This window comes from Centroberyx gerrardi, chromosome 11 (assembly GCF_048128805.1).
Source record: "Centroberyx gerrardi isolate f3 chromosome 11, fCenGer3.hap1.cur.20231027, whole genome shotgun sequence".
In the NCBI taxonomy this organism is placed as follows: Eukaryota; Metazoa; Chordata; class Actinopteri; order Beryciformes; family Berycidae; genus Centroberyx; species Centroberyx gerrardi.
In genome coordinates, this window is record NC_136007.1 from 25,348,453 (window position 1) to 25,365,630 (window position 17,178).

The 17,178-nt window shown below is 40.9% G+C and overlaps 1 protein-coding gene across 1 annotated transcript in view; it reads left to right on the forward strand.

Moving 5' to 3' along the window:
- igsf9bb (immunoglobulin superfamily, member 9Bb) overlaps nt 1-17,178 on the forward strand; it is a 111,709-nt gene that overhangs the window by 40,796 nt on the left and 53,735 nt on the right. The window contains exons 3-4 of the mRNA XM_071924514.2: nt 849-995; nt 14,858-15,009. Coding sequence (XP_071780615.2) covers nt 849-995; nt 14,858-15,009 — 299 coding nt within the window. The remainder of the gene's footprint in view (nt 1-848; nt 996-14,857; nt 15,010-17,178) is intronic.

Sequence of the window (17,178 nt, forward strand, 5' to 3'; positions counted from 1 at the left end):
CGGCAGTGACGCTTAAGTGACAGATTTCACTGTGCATGTACAGCTGCATTTGGTATCCGGGTTCACCATAGTGTTTTCATTGAGAAAAAGGTCTTATGCCAGATTTTTTTTAGAACTGTCCCTTTCACGTCATATTGGTCATCTTCAGTGCCTAAAATGTCAAACTCATAAGTGGAAATCATTTTTGAAAACAAAATCCATTTTGCCAAACATTTAACAGAAAATTATGCTCCCGATGACTTGAGACAGCTTTGACAAAGGTCACTGAATATCATGTTTTGCTAGTGTAACTGATGGTCACTGACCACTGGTAAACACTTCACGTTCATCATGTCGGCCTTGCGTGAACCGCAAACAGTCCGCTCAGCAGCACCACGTGGCCGAGTATGCTGTATGAGCACCGTCTTATCCAGTTCACTTTAAATGGCAAAGCAGCGATATTTGAAATTAGTAGTGAGTTTACACCACAGGGCTGTATCACGCAGGTTCAGAGATGTTACGCTGACGCCTCTAAACTAACACACCACAGCTTGGCTCACCCATGTTAGAAAAATGGGAGTCAAGACTCTAGTGTGTGATGGCATCAAATGAGACGTCTCATTGACAGTAAAGAGGAGACTGATATTGTAGGCCTTGTTGCAATGTGAAGGGTAATATTCCAGGGAGATATATACAGCACATATATAAGCTATATCTGTTTTAAGGTGGATTTTCCCCTAACAGCTTTTCTCCTCTCTCTATTCCTTCCTTCCTTCCCTTCATTCCTTCATTAAATTCAATCCACCCATCCTTCTCACCTCCCTCTGTTCCTTCCTTTCCGACATTTCATCCCCGTCTCCCTCTGCCAGGCCGGGCCAGTCTGCACGGCAAGTCCTCCCTGCGGATAGAGAAGGTGCGTTCGGACGACCAGGGCTGGTACGAGTGCAAGGTGTTGATGCTGGAGCAGCAGTATGACACCTTCCACAACGGCAGCTGGGTGCATCTAACCGTCAACGGTAAGGACCGTGAGCATGCAGTCGTTCAAATGGCTCAAGACACACAACAGACTTGTGTAAAGATGCGCTTACAAGATGCAGAAGATGCTAAAACACTGGTGTAGCAACACACACACACACACATATACGCTATGGTTAGACTGGTATATCGGTTTGCTTTTAGTAGAAATTAGATACCTGCCTGTCAGTATCGAGGCTCTGATATGATGGATATGATGCAGTTTGTTTGATCACATATTTATTGTATAATTGATCACTGGTTGTCTATGCAAAAACCTTTGATTCTAATGCAACATTTTGATCAAATTCCAATAATAATAATAATAATACAGAGGTATTATTATTATTATTACAACATTACAACAACATAAAAGTGAATACTTGTTATTTTGGGGATTGTTTTTGGCATGAAAATTGTTAAATTTAAATTCAAAGAACAAAGCACAAGATATTTTTCGGCTATTTTTCGATGGCTTCAATCCAAAAAATAGTGATACTGGTATTGCCCTTCAAAATCCCACAGCAGTTGAACCCTGATACACACACACACACACACACACACACACACACACACTTATACATATACAGTAACCTGAAGGTTGCAGGTTCAATCTCCACCACAGCCACATGCCGTGTCAAAGTGTCCTTGAGCAAGACACTGCACCCCTAACTGCTGCCTCACTGAAAGCCGCTCTGGAGAAGAGCGCCGGTTAAACGCCTAAAATGTAAAAATGTACTGAACACAAGCACAAACACTCATGGGACTTAAGTCTGTCACAGAAGCACACACTAAGAATATCCTTGCACTCACTCGGTAGCTCAAGCATTCATCGAGTCACTTAATCAGACAACATACAGTGACGCTAGTTGCCGTGGTAACAGACACACCAGACACGGTCCCGTACCCCCCTCCAAACCCACACCCCATCCCCCTCGCGGTCACAGCACATTAGCTCAGTTTCATCAGTGTTGTTCTTGTTCTGTTTGACTTCGCCTCGCGCCTCCCTCTCCCGGCTCAGAAAGTGCCTTAGAGGCCTCGGGCTGCGTCCTCTGCCTCTTTTCTGTTTTCTCCATCTCTGCCTATCTGTCTGTCTCCCTGTCTGTCACCCCTCCGCCGTCCTTTAGTTGTCTGGTTGCCACGTCAGACACAACTCTCAGCACTTTATCAGTTAAAACAGGGCTAATAGAAGCTAGTGGCACAGGCATAACAAGTCAATTTCGTCTGTCGATGGGGTGTTGTACAGGACACAGCCAACTGGTCCGCTAATTGTCCCAAACTGTTGAATTCAATTTTGGTCAGGGATGTGGTAAAAAAAGAAAACTGATTTTATTGTTGACTGTGAAAGGACTAAAATGAGACTCTCAGTCATTCAAACTAGTGAGGCGGTGAAAAGCCTGTCCGAAGCTTATAAAATATAAAATATCTAGACATATTCCCAAATGCTTTATACATACAGTACTTTCAGACATATTGAATCAACAGATTGCAAACTGCTAAGGTGAACAAGACGGTCTGAGTTTTCAATCTATATAGTTGTGAAACATGATCCTGCTGCAGAGCTTCAAGAATGAGATGTACATCTTTATCTTCAATTTGTCCTCCCTGTTGATTTCCCCAAAGAGTTCACTAGGAAAAATTAGTGGGGTGAAAAAAAAGTTGATGCTTCTATTGACAAGGAAATGAGTTTCGGTGATGAGCAAGTGGTAAAATCAGATAAACTCTCATCCGAATTTGCAGCTGAGTTTGTTGTGTTTCAGTTTTTCACTAAGAAGAGAAAGGCAAAGCAGGAACTAGCCAGGGACAGAGCGGGTATGGAAGGACAACGTGAGAACAAACTCTTGAGAATGCAGTGGTGCAATGCCCTTTAAAACTGTAAGCTATAGTAGCTTGTTCTGAAAATAGTAGAACATGTGACTGTGTTAAATTGCTCAATTAAACTCAATTAAACTTAGATTATAGAAATTATACTTTTATCTTTTTATATGGTTTAATGTGAACAAGTGAACAGGTATGCTGCAGTCGAGCCTATAGCCTGTCAAGCCACCCACCCCTGCCCCCCCCCCCCCCCCCCCCCCCCCACACACACACACACACACACACACACAATCCCAAGCTACCGATGATTTCTTGACAATTGCCAAGTAATTATCACTGGCCTAGAATTTGGAGCTATTATAAAGAAACAATTTCTGTCTATTCGGTGGAAAATACGGGACTGGAAGGTTGTAGATAACACATAACTACCACGAACCAACCGATGCAATGTGGTACGTCCTTGGATGATGTAGCTGGACCAACTGCATGACTCCCACCATCCCGGAGAAGACCTACTCCTTAACCATTACATGTCACCCGAAAAACAGCCGTTGATTACGTGATTCTCTCAGCACGCACGTTCTGAAGCCTGGCTAATATTCTGAAGGAGCGTCTTGCGCTTGACAGAATCCTCAAGGTTCAGGGCCTTGGCGCATACTGATGCCGGATGAAGTTCGGGGCAGTGCTTCTATTTATAGTCCCCCATTTGCAATCCACCTCTCCTTATCATTGTCAAACGTTGGGGGTTGTCAGCGATTAGTCTGAGCACTTTAGCCGTCAGCGTCGCTGGCATTGAGGAAGTAAGTGATGCATAGATTGTGGGAGAGAGTGCTATACCACGCTCCTGCTTCTCCCCTACGAACTGACACTTCTGCTTCATTCCTGTGAACTTTTATCGCCCGCAAACTCCTTCCTGTCGGAGTGTGAGTTTGCTAGAAGGAAGGAGGAAAAGAGGACGGGCTGGTGAGAATGATGTCATTATTGCTGATTATAAAGTTGTAGGTCAAAGTGAAAGGCATTGCTTAGGGAATGCAGCTGGAATGTTGTAGTGCCCGCTAACTAATAATCTAGTATCTCACAGAATCCTTAGCCCAGTGCTATAGGTATGGCCTAAGATTTTCTAGGTGGTTACTAGACGTGAAATGCTGAATCGGCACATACAGTTGCATGCTTTACCCACTGTGAATAAAGAGCATCATTCAAAATCCTCACAGTACAATGGGCAGTTTCCCAGTTTCTGCCTCCCTGGGATGTTACTGTCCACTTTTATTTTATTCTTTCCTTCTAAGGTGATTTAGACTCCCGCTGTTGCCCCTTTCTCCCTCACAGTTCAGGCCCCTCTCCAATGTGAGGTGATGCCAAGGAAGCAAGGTTCAGATCTCCCAGGGTTAGTCTTCAACCGCTCCCCCTAAAATAGCTCCAACACCCCCTCCCGCTTCCCATCCCTCTATTCTGCAGCAGACCTCTGCAGTGCCTGTAAGCTGCACAACAGCCCTTCCAATCCCTCTCTCTCTCCCACTCCCTCTCTTTCTTTCTCTCTCCCTCTTTTTCTTGGTGTCGCTTTCTTTCTGTCTCCTTCTGTTCCCTTTCTGTCCCTCTGCCTTTCTCCCTGTCACTCTACTTCTTTACTTCTTCCCTTCTGTCTTTCTCTCTGTTTTTTGTCTCTCATCCTCCGTTTGGCACTCATGTGCACACACACATAACACACGCACACGCACATGCACACGCAGCACTCTCTGTGTTCCTCTCCCTCTTTCTCAGCACAGGTTGAGGTCTTTGAGGAAAAGGGGATACAAATGTCATTGTGCCCCTTCCCCCGTCATGGTCTAAAAACAGAATTACACACGACCACTGGCCACTGCTCATCCCCTATAGGATTAAAGAACAGAGTCCAGAATGCAGCTCCAAAGCGCCCAAGACAAAATGCTGCATTATGCTACTAAGGACATTATACTCATCTTGAAATGTAACAACAGGATTATATTGCTTTTTAAAGAACATTTTACCCACAACTTTCCTTATTTTTGCATTTGACTTTGCTGAAAGTGAACTTCCTTGAGAGTATAAATAGCCAAATAGACCAAAATAAACACGACAGAGACATAATGTCATGGCTGTGAATATTTGATCAGAGCAGTGTCCTCATGTCAAAAGCATCTATAGCATGGAATCAGAGGATTTTCCTCACTGGCTGTTTACACACATGGAGTCACCCAGCTGTTGGCGATACTCGGGTTAAGGTCTTATTTGGATTAAGCTGTTTACATGAACCTTTGATACCCTACAATTGAGTAAGCCTGGTGTATGGTATTCTTTGGAAAATGCTCAGTAATAATGTAATGTATATGTGAATTGTAGTAAGTAGGCTAAGACATGCAAAAACACCGCTATGGTCCTTTAAGGGTGGCACAGGTATTTTAATTTGTCTTATTCCAAAGTTACTGTATTCATTTTTTGAAAAAAAAAAAAAATAATAATAATAATTCTAAAACAGAGGATTCTGAGCTCAAGTCCCTTCAAACATTACCAGAAACCCACAATATCTAAAATGCATGAATAAAATGAAATATTTCTTTTTTAGTTGAATTATCCAATTAAATTTAATCAGGGTCTTCGAATAGGTTTGTTTGAATCAACTAATTTTCTGTTATAGGGTCCATTAGCTTGCCTATGCATGAGACTGAGAGTGCATGCAGTCATGCAGATGCTGAGGAGATAGTGAAATATTTTCTCCATCAACTGCTCTCTTTTATCCCCCATCATGCTTGATCTTCAGAGTGTCAAAAGCTTCTTTTTTTTTTTCTTCACCAGTGCTTGTACCCCATGCAAGAAATAAGCTGCATCTGCTTCTCTCCAACAGGGGCAAATTTTTATCTGTATGAAGAGTTCCTCCAGTGCTTTTATGCTTTTATACTTATACTAGTATACTTACTAGTATATGCTGACATGAAGCAGAATTTCACAGTCTCACATTTAAAACACAGTAGACAAAACATAAGCAAAATGTATATTGTATCAGAAAGCATCAAACACATCATAAAAACCATATTACATACCTGGCCCACGCCAATAAAAATATCCTCCGTCATTACGTATTAACACGTACTCCAGTCCGCACATTGTTATTGGCTGAGGCATTCCAAGCAGTGCCCGTTCTCAGACCTTATCACTAAAGTATCAGTATCAGTCGCCTTGTTTACATTGTATTGATGCATTGGCTGCATTGGTAGCTTGACACTCCATGCTGTTACAGCCCCTTGGCTAGACTGCTGTCAAGGCCAGACCGGACCAATGATAAATTCAAATCTCTATCAGTATTCCTGTTGGTGTATCTACAGTGTCACCTTCTCGCTGCTGTCAGAGCCACTGTGGGTCACTGTGAGCTCTCTGGACAAAGAAGTAACTCCCCACTGCCGTTTTATTCACATGATAGCCAGAGGGCTTATTACTTTAACGCATAACATGGTAATAGTTAAATTTGTTAGTGGCATAAAAACTTTAAATCAAAGTTATAGTTTCTTTCTCTTGCAAATATGAACAATACAATTGTTGATTAAACATTTGTATAATAGCAATGATACATTCAAAGTCGTGCTATACCATAATATCTCATGGTACAGCACTCCTTCTCGTCTATTATTGCTTAAAAGAATAGTTCACTCCAAAATTCAAATTCCCCTGTAATTAATAAGTGACCCCAGCACAAAACTATAAGCTTATCTATTGGGCATTTGGTTTTCTTGCAGTGATAGACTTTGAATGCCTGTATAATGGCTGTTTGAACTTGATACAGGCCTGCTATGTTCGAGATTCCACTTTACACAGTGGAATCTAATGTGTTAGATAGCTGAAGGAGCAGTAAAGAGATGAGCCAGAATCAGATAAGGGGCTTACTCCTTTGATTTCATGCATCTGCCTAGTAAAACAGATCCTCCAAGAACAGTGCATCATTCTTTATTTCAGTGTGACTGTGAATGACTGTGAAATACTTTTAACGTAAAAATACTTTGCCAAATGTACTGACACTGACGGCAGTATATGAGCAGCCTCTTTTTGCACAACCTGTGTCACTGCAGGCCAATGAGAGTGTGTCTGTTGATACTGAGTTTATGTTGGGAAGAGGGAGGGAATCACAACATCTACATGTACCAGATGCCGATCTGTCACTGTGCATCAACATAGAGGAATCAGATCAATGATTTACTGTACCATAACAACAGTGAGCTTGCTGAGTAGAGTGAGCTCACAAACTCAACAAGTTTATTATTGTCACAGTAGATAAATATTTAATCATATTACCTCCTGCAGTACTTACAACAGTGAGAGAAAAGCCCCCTATTGCTGTGATGTCTCCAGCAGCAACAAACGTCTGCGATAGACAGGCAGAGCTGTAGACTCACAATACAAGCAACTGCTCCATCTACAATGTCCAAGTACATTGGATATATTTGTTGATACACAATACATCCCCATTAAGGTGCCGCACCATGTCAAACTTTTTTCATAACAAAGAGCAGGCCAATATGACCCTATCACTTTGGGTTTGTTTTGTTTGTTTTGTTTTATTTGGAGAAAGAATTAAAGAATAATTTATCTTACTTCTATCACTATATGTTTAAGTCCAGAATGTGCCACAGTAAGCATTGTTAATTAAATAAATGTTAAACCTGAAAAAATAATTTAATATTACAAATTTGCATTTTTTTTTACAAGTTGTCATAGGACATAAGGATGTCAGTATCAATTGATTTAGGAACATACATACATTATACATACATATATATATTTCCTTCCTCTTCTCTCTGGAGGTGAGAACTTTGCTTTCTTTAGCGCTCTGTCAGGTCTTTAATGTGGGCCATTAATAACATGCATGTTAAATAGGCAGCAGTCAGATAGCACAAACATTTCATTGGCTGTCACATATGTGACTGCTCAGAATAGGTCAGTGGTAATCTGACCCCGTTATGGTGATCACTGCCATGGTAAATTTATGAATCACGTCTCATTACCAGGCTGCACATTTTCATGCAGTTAAGTATGACTCACGATCAGTTTTAACCCGCACACACTGTACTGGCACACATGGCAAACTTGCCCCAGATCAACCTTTTTCATGTCATTTTTGCCACATCCAAAATCTCTTTGAGTGTTTAACACAGGAAACACGTTCTTGTCACAATGAGAAATAATCTACATAAACGAAAACGAAAGCCTCTGAAGATCGGAGGTGGTAGGAGTAATAAAGATGGAGAAAATAAAGAATTCTTGATGAAACTACAGCTGTATGAATGTATAAATGCAAAATTATAGCTAGAATGATATTTTTTCATTCCCAAACTACGGTAATACTGTGTATCGCCAAGGACTTATTTATTAGTTGAAAAGATGTGAATGAAGTCTACTGGAGAATGGCGGTGTCAAGGAACTGCTGTAATTTAGAACAGTTCAAATTCAGGTTAATTAATTAAAACTTAGTGGAGAGGAAAAAAGAGCTGACAATGCATGTGAATGTATGCATGTGTAGTGTCAGTGGGTAATACACTGCGCATAATGTTTGTGTTATTTGGGCACAATCAAAGCAAATCCGTCAACAGCTTTGCATTTCACATAACATTCACCCGCAAGACATCTTGCACAGTTCTTTGATATGCATCATTGTGCATAATGTGATTGAGACGCCTCTATGACTCCACTACAGAAACACTCTGACAAAGAAGTCCAGGATTTTCTTCCCTTTGCTCAAGCTTTCCAACATGTCCATGCAACATTTTCTTCTTCTCCTCTACTGTCACCTTATGTGAGTGACAATCATTTTAAGATGGCGAGTCCTGCCTGACATTGTAAGTGGCAGCAGTATCTTATGTGTGCGAGGCCCAGTGTACACACTGCCAGTTCCCCTGACACAGCACTATTCATCAGCTGGCCTTTGACTTTCCACATCAGAAAAATGGCTTTTGGGGTCCACTGCTAAACATTTCCCTGGTTGACTTAAGTTTTCTATCAAACTCCTGCCATGAAGGGTACTTCAGCCATTCTTCCTTCAGTCAGCAGATATTCCACACATACAGTAAGGTGCTGTAATGTGGGATGAAAGGTTATCATCAAGAAAACAGCTCAGTAAGACCTAATACTCATTTTCCTCTAGACCTGCAATGTCAAAGAGTGAGACAAGATTCTTCTTATTATTATTGAATGAAATGTCAAAACAAATGTGCCCCTGGCAGTTTTTAATAAAAACATAAATTGTATTGAGTTGCTTGTGGCAAGCACTGTCAACTTAGCAAACTTTTGTCAGTTTCTCAGCTCAGAGAAGACAAAGTAACCTCTGGCAATTGTTGCATTTGGTATGGACGCTTGGGAACACTTTACCAACCCCTGGCCCTTAGCTGACCTGCTACTCACATAGACAAAATACAAAATATTAAACAAGTAGAAATAAATGTCTATCTATAAAAGAGGTTGTTCTGTTGCTTTCAGTCCTTTATCATTATCATCTCTATGGCATGGCAAACCATTATGTCCCCATGGAGTGTGGAATTAGCACTATGGCCTGGCTTATGATTGCAGATGGAATGACATGTTAGCGATTGAGAGGCTACAGGATTACACATGTAAGTAGATCAGCTTCAGTCCTAAGGTGATTATACAGAGAATATAAAAAAACAGGAATTATAAATGAACAAAATCTGTATTGAACTATTGACAGTCATATTGTCATGTGTGTGGATGGAGTGGGGTTGGTAGGGGTGGAGTGGGGATGGGGCAGTAAGAAGGCAGGGCTTGGGTCTGTTTTGTTAGGGAGATGTGCCAATTGTCTTGTATGATGATCCTCCTTATAATCTAGCAAGCCTCTAGGGAAAAGCGGATTTTTTGAAAAAATAAATGGTTTTGCAAAATGCGGCACACCCTGGCAAATCAGTACCTATGAACCTGAGAAGATTATTAGTGTGCTTGCCGTAGGCAGAGCACACTCTTGTTATCTTGCATACTTCTTATTATTATTTTTCCGCCAAAAAGTTTGGCACGCTACTCCTCCTACAGTTTTTACAGTACATACACATGTGAGACATCAAAACGTGCGGCTCATTGAGGAATCGTGTGCTATTACTTTTCTAAGAGATCCCTCATAAGCTCTTTGAGATATTAATGATTAAATGCCAATTTTGCCATTTTAGACGCAATACACACCCATTGTAAAATAATGAGAACCATGTGGACTCAATCACAGGATCACAGAGCCAGAAATTTAAGTTTCGTTTTGTCCGCCATCTTGTTTCTCCGCTGAGATCGGGAGGCTCCCACACAGTAGCTGAAGCTAACTGAAGCTAAGGTAGAATCAGATCAGTATGGATGTATTTGGCCTATTATTCTGTATATTAAAAGTCTAGTGCAGAGTTTTTTACCGGCTGGCTTGATGCATTTGGGACAGAGGGGCCGCTTACCAGCTGGCTTGATGCATTTGGGACAGAGGGACGCGCCGCGGAGATCGGGAGGTACGTTAGCACACAGTAGCTGAAGCTAACTGAAGCTAAGGTACACACACAGAGTATGGTGGTTTCGGCGCGTCGGCCGACGCTTAACGGAGCTTCTCGGGCACACGGTGCCGGCGCCGATTTGTCCCCGGTGATCCGGCCGACATTTCGGCGTGGGTCGCGACGCCAATGCGTCACCGGGTGTCCGCCAAACGGAGTTTTTTACCAGCTAGCTTGATGCACTTGGGACAGAGGGACCGTGGTAAGTCAAAACAAACACACGCACCCCTCTCTCTCTGTTAATACTGCTACTACTGCTACTGCTTCTACTTTTAATACTACTACTACTACTTCTAATACTGCTACTATTACTACTGCTACTACTTCTAATACTACTACTACTACTAATACTGCTACTATTACTACTGCTATTACTTCTAATACTACTACTAGCCTACTTCTAATACTGCTACTACTTCTAATGCTGCTACTATTACTACTGCTACTACTTCTAATACTACTACTATTACTACTGCAACACGCAGTCTATACATTTAACGTTATTGCTGTTATTGCCCCTGGTGTGTAGCCCTATATTTTTCCATTAAAATTTTTATTTAGGCTACAAGAGCTTACTAGGCTATAAAAATGAAATGGTCGAGCTCATTCATGTCAGTGCTTCGACACAGCCAGCAGATGGCGACAGAGACCATGAGTTCCCCACATGGGCTTTCTGTCAGCCTCGGCGCCGTCTTTGTGATGCGTTTAGGGTCCTTGGAAAGCTGGGAATCTGTAGTTTCGTTCGATACCAAACATGTTGTTGTGGAGTGATGAGAAAAGTTTCCCAGTGCCTTTGAACGCAACTGGCTCTGTTTACTGAGTCTAGTCTGTCAAATTCAAAAGGGGCCAGTGTTACAATTACCTAGGTATCTGGTTAGATGAAAAATTGTCCCATGTCAATGAACTGACTAAGAAAGTAAAATTTAAACTGGGTTTCTTTTTTTTTAGAAATAAGCAATGCCTTACCATGAGTAGTAGGATGCAGATTGTATAAGCAACACTTTTTATCAGTGCTTGATTAGGGTGCTGCTGGGTGATGCATTTTATAGGGATTGCTCTTGTTTTTCTTAGTAGACTTTCTTATTTTGTCTGCATGTGGATGGTCTGGAAATAACTTGTCTTGGATTTTGTTTGTTGTTTTGTTTTCTTGTAGTTGTGTACACAGGTCTGTCTTGCAAACGAGATCTCGATCTCAATGGGACTTACCTGTTTAAATAAAGGAAAAAAAATATATATTTTAGGACATTATTATTTAAACTCTTTGTGATCAGACACAGGTTGTACAAAATACAATTGGTTTACGGATTTACGGAGCGAAATGCTAACAATTGCAATGCTGCACCGCTTAGCAAAGCTAGTGAACGCCAAGTCTAAGGGCAGGGGCATTGCAAGGGCGGCAAGCACACTTAAATTTTCTTTAGAAAATTTAGCCTTTTCTAGTTCAAAATGTTGTTTTACATACACTTAAAGTAATAATCTGTGGCTCATTGGACCAAGGAGCCTACCTATGCACTTACAGTACGTCGGTTCGAAACTGGAAGCTTTGTCAAATGTCATCCCATCTTTCCTGTCGCTCTCTACTACAACTATCTAACTAAAGAAGAAATGCCTTAAAATAGTTTCTTAATTACCTATCAATGGCACACGGCGGAAAGCGCAGTCAAAGGCGCACAGGGTGTGGTGACTGATTTTTGGTAATTTCGCGGCAAAAGGCGCCCAGCATAACTGCGGTGTAGTTGGAAGCGGGTTGGATTAGGAGGAATACATTATCAGCAGGTGTGTTGGGCCTAGCTTCAATCAAGACCAATCAAATCACCTCTTTTCCTTCCCTTTAAAAGCTCCTCCTTCTCCCACGGCGAGTCACCAAACTGCCAAACAGGCGCAGGCAAGAAAAAATAACTGCGCCTGACAAGAGCCCTAAGAATTATTTCAGTGATTTAGGCTAAACACCAGTTTTTGTCTGCTGGTTCCCGACAGATTGCCACTTTAAATTCAGAATGATCTTCGCTTAAACATCCTGATGCATTTGACATTAGTAGTCAAATTTATTCATAAAGCGATTTTAACAGAACAGGTTTGTCAGAAGGTCCTTTAGGGAACAACAAAGGACGTGCAGATAAAAATAAAATAGAACAAAAACATCACATTGTTAAAGATGCAATATGCAACTTTATCACATTAAAATAACAATAAACAAATAGGATATATTACATTATCGGTCTGTATCTCTGACCCTGTGTCAGCCAGAGCGCAGGGAACCCATAGCATGAAGAATGCTTCAAGGTTAAAAGTTGCATATTGTAGCTTTAAAGGAAAATGTTTGATGTATTCCGGGAGTTATTTTGTAATAAAGCGTTGTGATTTACTTTTTTGATGCGCCCACTTTCCCTCAACCTTCCTCTACTTCTACTTCAGTTAGTCATTTTCTGTATTTCCTACAATGCCTTTCGACAGCCCTCAGAGAAGGTGCCTGAACTTGTTGCGTTCCAGCTGTGGGTTACACACAGGGGTTAAATTGGTATTTGGAAGGTGGAGGAACTCTTCAGCGTGACCAGGGGAAGAGGGTGGGGGGGTGAGGGAATAGGCAGCAAAAAAAAAAGCTGTCAGAGCAGCACGTACAGTGAGCTTTGGACAGATTGGTATTCTATCAATTTTGGGGACTTTACTGCTAGGAAATATGATTCAGACTCAAAATTCAATTCACAGAAATACACAGTGGAAATACAGTGTAGATGGTCATATTTCCATCACAGAAGCACATATATATATATTTGATGATCAACCTACCAATGTCTTTACTGTTTTTGTTGTTGATTATTACATGTGGACTGATGATTAGGATTAGATGTATAATAAATATTTGGGCTACTTAGACAGACAGACAAACAGACACATAGATAGATATATAGATAGATAGATAGATAGAAAGTTGTGGATTACTACTTTAAACTCCATTGTAGCTGCACTTGAAATATTTCAACATGATGTCCCGTCAGCTACGTTTAGCCAGTTATCCATGGGAATAAAAAATACACCACCAAATAACAAAATGAACCCAGAAATGCAAGGTTCATTGCCAATAGCTGTTTTTTTTTTTTTTTAACAGTGTGAAAGTGTTGTAGGGTGGATATTACCTTTAACATATGAGGCCAGAGCTTGTGTGTGTGTGTGTGTGTGTGTGTGTGTGTGTGTGTGTGTGTGTGTGTGTGTGTGTGCATGAGCATGTACTGCAGGTGTATGCAGGCATGTACATGCACATATGAATGGATATGAGAGTAGTGGGGCAACATCAGGGGTAAATCCAATCGTCATGGGTCTTCCCTCTACTCCCTGATCAGGTACCTGATGGCCTGAGCGCTCCACTGTTGCTGGGTTGCACTTCTCTACCTCTCTACCTATTTTGCCTCCATTTCCTCTTTTGCTTTCTTGCTATAAATCAAAATTTGTGGTCATTGGTTCTAGTTGTTACCCATGTGCAAACCAACCAGGCGGCAAAGTCAAAGCCAGGTAAAGGTTTACACACATGCATTATTGAATGGTCTCTTGGTAACTTGTTTGATTGGCCAGTCTCCTGCTGTTATGTACACTTGGCTGGTCCCTCAGAGGAGGAATGAGAACTTAATGTCAAGAGCTCTTGGCACTGTGTAACAAGCCCTTCAAGGTTTACATGTCTTTTAGAAAAAAGCACTTTAACTTTCAGTTTAAAATATTGAACAGCGTTTGGGATGTTTCAATGCTTTTGAGTTTTTTCTGTTTCCCGACTTGCTGCTTGTGGATAATATTGCCAGTGACAGTGAAGCATAGCCCTAATCCAGCACCCTGAATTGCTATATTTAGCCACATCCACTCTGCACCATATTTTTAAAAATTTCAAGGCAATTTAAAGCGCATTTAAACTGTCTTCTTCAAGTGGAAAACTTGTATATTTCTGAGTTTATCATAAGGACATTGCAACCAAACAAATGGCAATGTTACATACAAGTAGGAAACTGGGGCTACTTCCATGACCCTTGACTTAATGAGTTTTGAGAAAATGGTATAAAAGGAGGCTTAAAATGTCTAACTTTGTGTAGGCTATGTGGAGAGAAATGGTTTTAAAATAGATGCTGTCCCACAATCCTATTCTATGATATAAAAATATGGTCTTTAAAATCCAAGATAACAATACATTTTTTTCATCTAGAAAAAAAGACAAGAAGTGATTTTAAACAATGTGCTCAGAGCAGCATTGTTTTAGTATTAGCCTTTACTGTCAAATGAGTGTTTGTAAGATAAGCTGTTAATTGACTATGCAGTAGCTGTTGGTTTGGTCAGATTGCACATGATGGAGGTGTTGTATTAGGTCTTTCCTCCACAATACAGACCTCAAAGGAAATAACTCAAAGTTGGCATGCTTATACTTAAAAACCTTAAAAATCTTACCTTTGGCAAGAGTGAAACATCATTTACACAGGCCCTTGTTTCATACTTTTTTTCCCAACTTTCTCCTTTCTCCCTGCCCTCTGACTCCTCAGCTCCCCCCACATTCACGGATACGCCACCTCAGTACGTAGAGGCCAAGGAGGGGGGCAGCATCACTCTGACCTGCACGGCCTTCGGCAACCCCAAACCCTCTGTCCGCTGGCTGCGGGAAGGCAGCCTCATGGTCAACAGTGCCAAGTACAAGGTATGCTCCCAATGTCTTTTGGTGTCATTTGTTTATTTCTGAACTGATTCCATGCTGATATCCTGCACTTGCCCTGTTCGCATTATTTAGACTTGATAGTCTCATTTGACTGGGACACGTTACACTCCATAACTTTTGGCTTATTGTGACTTGAGCAGAGTTGACTTTTTTGTCCCAACTCTGGTAAAAAAAGATTGGGTGCTGGCTTGTTTTTGACTATTTGGTGAACTTGACAACTTGTGTGCATATTTATTTAATTCAGAAGGGTAATTTGAATGATGTGTTAGTGTTACAGCTCTGCCTGCCGGGCACAACTTTGCTATGCTAAGTGCTCAACCTGTCGGGAATTTGATCAACTCCCAGTAGAATAAAATCTCAAATGTCAAAAATCTCTGAATTGGCTTTAAGACTATGGCTCTTTACATGCACTTTGTCTACTATCTGCAGTTAATTTGTTCCCATAGTCTTTATTTCAAAAACTGATTAGCGCTGCACCCTACTGAACTTAATGTTTGCTTTTTGTTGTATCTTGCAAACCAAAAGACTCTCTTTCTCAGTCCTTAGTATTGTCCTTTGCACCTCTTTACTTGTCTGCTAGTGACAGTGATCTTTCACAGACCGGTCTTTTCTACTGTGGTAATTATTGTAGGGGCAACAGCTCAGTGCTTAAATTGTAATTGCAGTTGTAAACTGTCTTTCTCTACTTCCATCTCTAACCATTTATCCCCTTCCTATCCTATTTAATAGTGTGCAAAGGCATGAATTCTTGGTAGGCATACAGACACCAAGCATGTACTGCATGAGCTTAGTTGTTTTAGTTTTTTTTTTTTAGGTTTTTTGTTATAATGTGTTATCGAGGAAATTGAGAAAAAAGGCGAGAGAACTGTTCCAGTGAAGAATTACAGTACTATATACAATATCTTGACTGCTGCATGCAGAAATGGAACCCGCTCACCCACACTGGATCAATTATTCAAATGACTGAGCTTTGTTCATAGAAGAGTTATGTATCTAAATTTGCCCCTTTCTCAGACAGAAGCTTCCCCCAAGTCGGCTATACTGTAGTCTCTCAGACTGGTGAGCAATTGTACAAACTTTAATAGATGTACCGCTATACTGTTTGTAGATAGTGGGGGATGCTTCAGTTTGCTTAATTTGCAGCAGCAAATTTAGCGGTTGCTTATTTTGCAGCAGCAAATTAAGCAACTGCTAAAAGTCTGCAGCTGCTAAAAGTCTGCACTCTGCACTTTTGTGCTCAAATTTTAAAGGGGTGGCAATTTGGCCAATTATGAAAACACAGTCAATGCACATCTTGTACTCTCAGCAATCAAAAAACACTAATTGTCAAATCACTTTTAAACTGGAGGCTGCTGCATCATGCTGTTCTTTCTACTCCTGTGTGATGTGGTTGTTTTCCCTGAGAAAAATGAATTTATATCTTGTGCTTGAGAATATAAATCTTGTGGGAGGGGATGTCAAGGGCTGAGCACAGTGTGTACTTTGAAGGAGTTTTGACTTAAGCTTTGTTTATTTGATATGACTGACATGCTCACTATAAAAATATGTTTTTTGTTTGGTTTGAAAAAACCTTGCGCAATTCAGCCACATGGTTCCTATTTCAATGTCAATTTGTTGTCTGTAGATTTATAGATTTAAAGAAACTGTTTCACATTGTTGTATTTAAAAGCTTTAAAAATGAATCTATCCATTGACTGCTATGGCAGAGTTCTTCTTGCCTTGGAGTCTGACAGATAGGGACATATACAGGCTGAAGTAGAGAGGGAGAGATTCAGCCACTTCCATTTCAACATTACCTCCTATCATTTCCTTCAAAACCCACACTCCTCTTCAAACGACCCCTGCTACTCCCATTTTCAACTGCTCAACAATGGAGGACGGTGCTACAAGTGAGCACCCGGCGTCGCAACGCGTTCTCAGCCAAAAAAGAAAACGACAAAGCAGTATTATTATTACAATATTTTTGCATTGCATAGACGTTTCTGTTGGATCTCTGCTCTTATTAGCTAGCCTACTGGTCTATTGTGAAAATGTGACTTTATTATTTATGTCAATTACAGGCCACTCTAAGCTGTGGCAGAGAGCTGGCACTGTTGTTGCGATTCTTTATTCGTTGATAGAGGAAGGTAATAGTCATAGATTACTTAATGC